Source organism: Perissodus microlepis, chromosome 11 (genome assembly GCF_051167445.1).
Source record: "Perissodus microlepis isolate ML-2025 ecotype Zambia chromosome 11, ASM5116744v1, whole genome shotgun sequence".
Classification (NCBI taxonomy): Eukaryota; Metazoa; Chordata; class Actinopteri; order Cichliformes; family Cichlidae; genus Perissodus; species Perissodus microlepis.
In genome coordinates, this window is record NC_140471.1 from 19,748,306 (window position 1) to 19,757,003 (window position 8,698).

The following is an 8,698-nucleotide window of genomic DNA, read 5'->3' on the forward strand; positions in this document are numbered from 1 at the left end:
AGGCCGTCCTGTCTGCTCTCTCTCTCTGCCACCCCTTTCCTTTGTCCTTCTCAACCCTGCTGCCTCGGCTTGAGGTTCTTCCTCTCCCCTCAGAGCTCCCCAAGCTCCTCTGAGGAGCAGAGGGGCAGTTCCTCCACTCCATTACCCCCTGATCAGCTCATTACAGAGCCCAAACACCAACTTCCTGTTACACTGTTTCAGACAGAGCGACGCATTAAGTAAAAAAAAAAAAAAAGGAGGAAAGGAAAAGCGAATATAAAAGGGTTGCAGAGAAATGGACGCATTTTTTTCCACCTTCGCTTAGGTAAGATTTGGAAAGTGTGTCCAGTGTGCATATGTGTGTAGGTGGGCTGTCCCGACTGCTAAACTCATCTCCATTCTTTTCTCTGATTTGAACACTGTCCCACTGATGAAATCACTGCAAGAGAGAGAGTAAACAAAGGTTTACACACTGCTGTTTCAGTTACCTTGCCAGTAAAAGCTTCCAGGTCCTCCTACCACCAGCTTTCCTTCCTGGAATAAATACAATTAAGTAGGCTTAGTCATAGTGGAGGAATTGTTATTAAATAAATTGTGCAAGTGTGACTAGAGGTTTATAAAATGTGTATAGCTGTGTGAATGTGGCCATATGATTCCCGCTGCCTTCTGACATCCTGAAGAGAATGACAGCTTCCTGTACGCAAGGAGGGTAAAGCCGGACCATGAGTGAAAGGTCAAGGTTCATACTGACTATACAGTGAAAGAATGCGTGTGTATATGTTAGTGTATTTATGTGTGTCTGGTCTATTGTGTTACGAGGCGATGGGTCACATCGGGCGTGGAGGCTTCTCTAGGGACAAATGCTCTCTGATCTTCCCATTGCCCATAAATTTTGATGGGAGTCTTCTCTGCGTGAACTCTGAGAAGCGACAAATTGTGTGCAGGAGGTTTTTGGGTAATAAAGTGTAACTGCCGCTCCAGTCTATACCTTGGTGAAATCCACACTGAAACCAGCCTGGCAGAATCCCTGTCCCTCTGGGTCTGGATCATCTGCAAGCAACATGAACACACATGCAAACACTGAAACAACAGAAGCGCTCAAAGGAATATCTTACTTATTTTAGGGAAGTACTTTTGGCTTGCACATAGAAACTACCTGAGATTGAAGAGAGAGCGAGAGAGCAATTAGGTGTCACCCACACAGGAGGGAAGAACAGTTTATGGTTCTCCACTGACTTTCTTAAGCACGAAGGGGCCTCGTCATCGAGTTTGCAAGAAAAATACTGATAAATGCATGTGGAGTGGGATGCACGCAGACCTACACACAGTGCAGCTCTAGTAGGAGTGTTTTTTGGGTTTTTTGAACAAACTGCATTTTACTGTCTCATTGGGAATAATGCAGGGCACAAGTCTTCACAGGAATTAAGTAGAATTAAAAAAGAGGGAATTTATGATTCTGCTGTATTAATGTTGAACGGTCTGACAAAATTCAAGGAGTGCAACAATTAATTGGTACTTTTTTTTGTCTTGAGACAATTTCCTGGTATTCAACTGTGCCAAAATCATAGCTTCTAATAGATGAAACCATGTAACTACAAAAATCCCTACTGTCAAAATAAATATTTAGATAATTAAGATAATCAAGCACTTACGGCATACATAAAAATGTAAAACCACTGTTCTGTTTAAATTACTTCATCTAACGGCGCATGAACACACAAAACATATGTGCCAATCATAAATTGTTCTCCATCTCAGTGGCCCCCTGGAGTGACCTTTAATGATGCGTAACTACACAAGCGCACTTGTAAAAAATGTGTTACAGCCTGAATGGTTGCACATACATGTTAAGATAAAGCAAACAAAAAAGAAAAAGCTTAGAAACATGACGCAGAAATACTTCCCCTGTAAAACAGGGCACAGTCGTTCCCTCCTCAGGAAGAGCTGAGTTTACGGCTTTGAACCAACTACCAGAGGGAGCACAAGTATGAATGTCTGTGTATGTGTGGACAACAAAGGCTAGGTTTTCTCTGCTGTTTATGATGTGCCACCTGATAGCCTTCATTTCTCCTTATCAAAGTTTAATGCCGGCTCATATCGCTGCACAGGGGGAGAGAGATCACAGGAAGGAAGTGAGAATGAAAAAAAGAAAATCCCATAAATTCCATTTACAGAACTGATGACAGAAAGAAGAGGGCCACAGAGAGAGTCTGATAAACTGTTAGTGACGGATATATTTTCAGGTTACTGTGGCAACTTGTAAAACATCAGAGAAAGTGATTTATTCTGGAAGCACAATTCCATACCTTCCCTACCCGGACCTCGCCACGCACACGGTTTTTGTTTTGTTCGTCTGGGTTTTCAGATATCTTTGTAATCCTGACTGTGATGGTCACGGGAGAGAAACTGAGGATTATTCTTGCTCCGAGCAGCTCATTTTATATACGTGCTGGAAATCTCAGGCATATATCTCAAAACCAAAACTAAACCAAATGCTATCTGTAGGCGCAACAACATCACAGACGATGAATGCAAGTTTTTATGAAATTTTAGTGAACATCAGCTTTTTCCTGTCCACTAAAATGAAAAATATGCACTTTGTATACGTCATGTGATATCGTGGTGCCTTACTGGTCGACGCGACGTGGTTAATTTTATGTTTATCCTGATAGCAGAGGCAGAAAACAAAGGGAGGAGGGGATGAAAGGAACGACAGGTTGATGGAAACATTTCCAGACAGGGCTGCAGAGTGACTCACTGGTCCTGCATGGCGAGTACTCTGCGTAGGCGCTGAAGTTCTGGACGGCTACATAACAGGTCCCGACTGGGTCTTTCTCCCCACTCATCTTCACTGTCCGCCAGTGGTACAGAGGAGCGCATGCCTGCCCAATGAAAAAAAAAACACTTTGATTCCGGTTTTAAAAACAAATGACGGCCATAGTTAGTTTTGTTTATTATCCATTTGGAAGTTCCCTTTCTGTCAGTGCAACTGCCAGATAAATACAACCACAACAGAAAGGACATTACAGTTACAGGAAATACATTTAAGAACAAAGTGCTCTGCAGCAGCGTCGCGACAATACACAAAAAAACAAAAACTGTGTGCATCACGGCGCGAGTGCCAAACTCCTCAAATCACCTGGATTTGTTTAACAGTTATGTTGGAAGGTATGACGGAGAAGTTGGCCACAGGAAGTCTGCAAAGGCGGTGTCTTGTACTCCCACCCTGATGGTGACAATTTCTTTTCACCAGACAGAGTGTGATATATTTCTGAGGAATGCTTGCTCTTACGCCATTACATGGAACTTTTTAATTTCCATTTATGAAAAAATCTTGCAGCTTTTGCATGAAATTGTAGTGCCCTTGTACCTGAATCCCCTGACACCAGTTAATCACCCTAGATATTCTTATTAACTTACGACTTAATATAATATGGTCACCATGAAGAGCTACTTGCTGGTGCGTCTTCCCTCTTGATCTGAAATCAGTTAAGATTTCGTCAGTTTTCTTTAGAAAAGAGGGGAATGTAGAGGGAAAATCTGTGTGGGATAAGTTAAATGATTCAGATAATATCTGACTTTTTCCACTCACCACCACTTCGCCTTTGTGTGCTCTGACCGATGCTCCAAACCACTGGTGCGACTTAAACTCCAGAGGCTCTCTGGTACCATTTACCTTAATCATTCTGTTATCTGGAGAGAAAAAAAAATAAAGACATAAAGGGTACCGTAAGAGTACAGAAAAGATATAATGTATAATGGATGGCAGTAAAAGCGATATTGAGATATTGACCATTGAGGCTGCCTGTAGCTCTGCTTGTGAGCACAGAAAACATTTGCCCTAGATACAATAAAGATCAAACAGCAACATCATAAACAGACCAATAACACACATCAGAACAACATCTGTCCCCCACAAACAGACATTTGTCAAACTACAGAGACGGTTTTTTTAAGTTAAAGCTCATAAAAAATAACAAGACTTAAGAGACTCATTCTGACCCTACACAGATACATAGAGCCCCCACCCCCTCCCCACAAAGCGCACATGGACATGGTTCCCGATTGGAATTACAATTATGTGTCGACTTGGTGTTAAGTGTGTGTACATGTTTGTTTTCGCTCTGTTGTAGGTAGTTTTCAGTGTTAATAAAGTCCAGCCATGCAGTGCAGACCTCTCTTCATTAAACACCTTATTTTAGCAAGCACACACTAAAGTTACAGACAACCAGATGTACAGTACAAGTTTGCCAGCTAAAGTCAAGATTGATTTTAGATTATATATAATGTAGATTATATATATGTATGTGTGTGTGTGTGTGTGTGTGTGTGTGTGTGTGTGTGTATTTTTAAAAAGGATTGTAATCATTAACATTGCAGTGCTGGCAATACAGGTTCAATTAAGTATCACTGCCACTTTTATTCCCAAAGCCTGAGTAATAGTGGATGAGGGTATTGAATGATTATGATGATCGGGTTATGCGAGGTGTTGCTTTCAGATGTGCATGTATTTTGTGCGATTGTGAACATTACCTACATCTCTTCTTGGAAAAGGAAAATAGAATTTCAAAAATATTCATCATTTTTAAGTGTTTCTAAATGAAAACATCATTTTTCTGGTAAACTGAGTAGCAATGCATCAGCAGAGCAGACGTGGAGCAGTGGAGTATTCAGCTTTACTTTCCAGACTTCTTAACTCACACGGACATCCAATCTATCATTAATCTGTGATAGCATATCATCCCCTCTCCTATTCACTTCACTTCACTGGCATGACTTGACACATCTGCATAATGTCACTGAAACCATGCACACGCATAATCAGATGCACGTGAAGTTGATATATGGACATTAACCAGTCAAGTGCACACAGATGCTCAGCACTCTGCTCTGAATACTTTGTACAGTGTGCATCAGTGTGTGTATGCATGTGCCTCCTACCTAGTTTGGTTTATACCTGTAAGAATGGGTCTGCTGTAACTCTAGAAATATCCACAGTGGCCACGGTCATCAATCAACTTGTGCATAACCCCCCATTGTAGTGGAAAGATGCACACATGACTTCACACACAAATTTGTTCCACCAAGTTTATGCCTCTGTCCCTCAAACCTGAAATTAACCCCCAAAACACTTCAAATTATAACTAAACCCCCCTCGGTGAAAAATAACTGTAATTAACTTTAGAGAAAACAAAACATCTCAGTCTTTATCTTCATGGAGCCTTGCTGTAGTTCAGGCAGAACACTGAAGCAGTGCTTTTATCAGCTGATCAGCTATCAGCAGTTGCATTTCCGCATCAGCTGCTTGTTGATAAATTATCCAGTCATAGTCACACTGTGGTATAATAATATGACAGATATATGATCTCTGCAGCAGTATGGCTTCCAACTGCAGCTTCATCTTCAAAGGTTTTTTTTCTTATGGATTGAAGGCTTTTATGTTAATTCAGTTACAATCTGCTGTTTATATATATGTTTATCTTTCTATGGATCCTGTTGGATATGTTAGATCTGCCCATAACACTACAAGAGAGCAGAGTTACTCCTATCACTGCACTGATAAGCCAGTTGCTTCACCACTTCACTTTTTGTGGTCATCACAAAGATGTTAGAAGTCCTTGTAATAGGTGAGAGAGAGAGAGAGAGAGAGAGGGGGGGGAGAGAGAGAGAGAGAGAGAGAGAGAGAGAGAGAGAGAGAGAGAAGGACAGACTGATGGAGGGGAGGGAAAGGAGACAGGGTTACATTTTCAAGATCTAATAAAAAGCAGACCTCGCCCAATCCCCCTTTCTTCCGAAGGGAAACTAAATTCCCATGTGCATTCAGTTTACCCCCTCCTCTCTCTCTCTCCCTCTTTCTCTCTCTCTCTCACACACACATGCCAACTCAGATAGAGAAGCGTGTGTCAGAGACATTAGGCCCACCAACAAAAGTTGATTGGACATCACTGTTGATAATATACTGGATACCATAATCAACATGATGAAGAAATCCACCAGCAAACCTGCCATACTTTTTTTCTTTCTTTTTTTTTATTGTTACAGGAAGCTGATGAGACCCACATGTCTCATCTCTCTCTTTTTTCATCCAATAACACTTGCGCCAACTTAAACAGACACACACAGGTTATAAAACAGTGGTTTCAATTCCAATAACATCTGGGGCCACCTATGATTCTAAAAGGAATTATTACAAGTGAAATAAATGATGGTTCAATTTCATCTCTGGTATTAAATAAAACACTTATATGAGAACTCGTGAAACAATGATTGTGACAGGCTCACAGTTTGTCCAGCCTTTCTATTTACTGCAAAGAAACCAGCAGTCTACCTCATGTTTATTCAGGTCAGTGAGAAAGACAGAGAGAAAACAGGCTTCAGGTAACTCACTGGAGTTGTCAAAGGGTATCTGTCTGCAGCTCTCAGGCAGCCCAGGCCAGGGGCAGTAATAAACGGCTCCAGCCTCTACGATGCCGGGCTGGGAGGTGTTGGCTTTGGGAGCCCCAACCAGCACACTGATCCTAATAGGCAAAAGAAAAACCAAGACACATGCAAGACAATGTACTCTTCAAACAATGCATAAACTCTCATACATGGCAGGTCCTTTTACTCTGTTTTTCTTAATCTGTCAGAGGTAAGACAGATAATGACGCTCTTGGAATTTCATTATTCCCCCCATCACTCTTTTTCTTTATTATTTTATTAGTATTAGTGTTAGGCAATGTGTTCAATTTGTGCAGGTACAGTTTAAGAAGAACTTCTGCAGGACAGCTTCAGCCCTGATGTTGCCACTCACGTGTTGCTGTCGGCGGTAGCTTGGTAGAAGTCCACAGCATAACCGAAGTAACTTCCATCGGGTCCCCTATAAACTGTGGGATGCTCTGCGTAAAAGTTAAACCCCCAAACTCCGTTTAGCGCCGACGAGAGCACGGACAGAACACCCAGAATACACATCCCAGCATATGAAACACCGTCCCATCCACGCTCCATCCCAAGGAACAGCAAGCTTCCCACTATTCCCAAAAAGTGAGACAGGGGGTGAGAGAGATTCCAAGATGCAGGTGAGGTTTGCTCGCACAGTACAGAGTTTAAGCCCGCCAACTCTCCCTGCTCCCGGTTTCCTTCATGCACTCTGCTGCGCTCGCCCAAAACTGACTCTTGACACCCTGAAACCACCAGTCTGCCCAGAGCCTCCACACTACACAGCCGCGCCCCCGCCTTCCGCACAAAACTTTACCCCCCACACATCACAAGGCAAACCCCCCCACATCTGAGCGCGCAGAAGAGACTGGCGCGTCACCGCTCCCTTTATAGCACAGGAGCTTTTCTAAGACATCCCGAAACAATAACTAATATTAAACACTGGGCCGAGCACGCGCAGATATGGCCAGTGCGCACGCAAATGCAAAGAGACTGGTAAATTAAAGCACATTAGAGCCTACTTTTACGGGCTAACCATGCCGTTAAACTGGGCTGCGTTTCCTTCCGTGGAGAATAATCACTTGTAATTATGTCAGTAATTATTATGTCGACTTGCAGGGGAAAAAGAAAAGAAAAATCGAGGTATGTGCTAGTTTTGTTAGGCTGCATATCTTAGAAAAAACACCCCCCTTCAAAAAAATTTTTTTGAAGAGGTGACAGACCACGCAGTAGAATATATTTAGCTCAGCACACATCAGAGCCTTTTTTTAAATTGAAAATAAAAGGAAGGAAACAAAAAGACAGAAACCCGCAAGTTGCCTCTTATTATCATGGGAAGTTTGTTTTAATGAAACCAAGCTTTATGGGACGTTAGTGATAAATTAAGTTCCCCTGGCAGGCTCGCAGGGTTGTAAAAAGACAGTGAAGCAGCGCAAAGGTGAAGCGTTTTTTCTCATCCCCCCGCAAAGGTGAGAAGATGTGGTAACCGTCACCTAACAGATAAAAGGAAAACTTCCACACCTGTACAAACCCTGCCTGTGTACCTGTGTCCTCTGCTTCATTTTACTTTATTATCACAGACTTGTTCGACTTTGTCTGCACATCTCTCATCCCCCTTTTCCCCTTTTGTACAGGAGTGAAAGGTTTGTGTGTCTGCCCGTGTGTGACAGAGAGAAAATGGGTTTAGGGAATGTCTCTGTTCTTTCTCAGCTGTTTCAAAGTAAATCTAAGACGAACAGAGGAAATAAAGAATTGAAAACATGAGCAGACAGAAGCAGGCGCAGATGTGTTTCTTTTAGTTTCGCTCGCAGGACGACATGGCGAGAAGGATGATGGAGTGAAGAGACACCAGACGTCCTGCGCTTTTTGCAGTCTGTGTAACGCCATCATTCTCCAGGTTTAGAGTTCAGTTTGAGTATCCGGTGTGCACATTCCCATCCGTAATCATTTTGTCCACTGCCTTGCCTCCAATAAAATGACCACAGACGTCCTATTTCCAAACGTGGAACCATTACTTCGCATACTGTTCATGTTACTTCCTGTCAATCTGCCAGTGTGTCCTGATCAGAGATTTACTGCAGGTCACTGTGGATTGATGACTGCACGAGAACAGTGGTGGTTTATGTTTTAAACACTTTGACTTCATTTCTCTTCTCTCTGTAAAACCTCACCATAAGACTTTTAAAATGAGCGTTATGTCGGATTATAGCCACATCCCTTCTCCATTAGAGACACACCCAGGTAATATTACACATCTCCTGTGCATAGACGGAGAGAGGAACAAGCGTCTTCTGCATCCACA

The 8,698-nt window shown here is 42.4% G+C and overlaps 1 protein-coding gene across 1 annotated transcript in view; it reads right to left on the reverse strand.

Moving 5' to 3' along the window:
* itga8 (integrin, alpha 8) overlaps positions 1-7,221 on the reverse strand; it is a 42,189-nt gene extending 34,968 nt beyond the window's left edge. The window contains exons 1-6 of the mRNA XM_084943010.1: positions 6,773-7,221; positions 6,367-6,497; positions 3,572-3,672; positions 2,738-2,861; positions 968-1,029; positions 468-513 (exon numbers count right to left, since the gene is read on the reverse strand). Coding sequence (XP_084799136.1) covers positions 468-513; positions 968-1,029; positions 2,738-2,861; positions 3,572-3,672; positions 6,367-6,497; positions 6,773-6,966 — 658 coding nt within the window. The 5' untranslated portion in view covers positions 6,967-7,221. The remainder of the gene's footprint in view (positions 1-467; positions 514-967; positions 1,030-2,737; positions 2,862-3,571; positions 3,673-6,366; positions 6,498-6,772) is intronic.
* Positions 7,222-8,698: the final 1,477 nt, after the last annotated feature.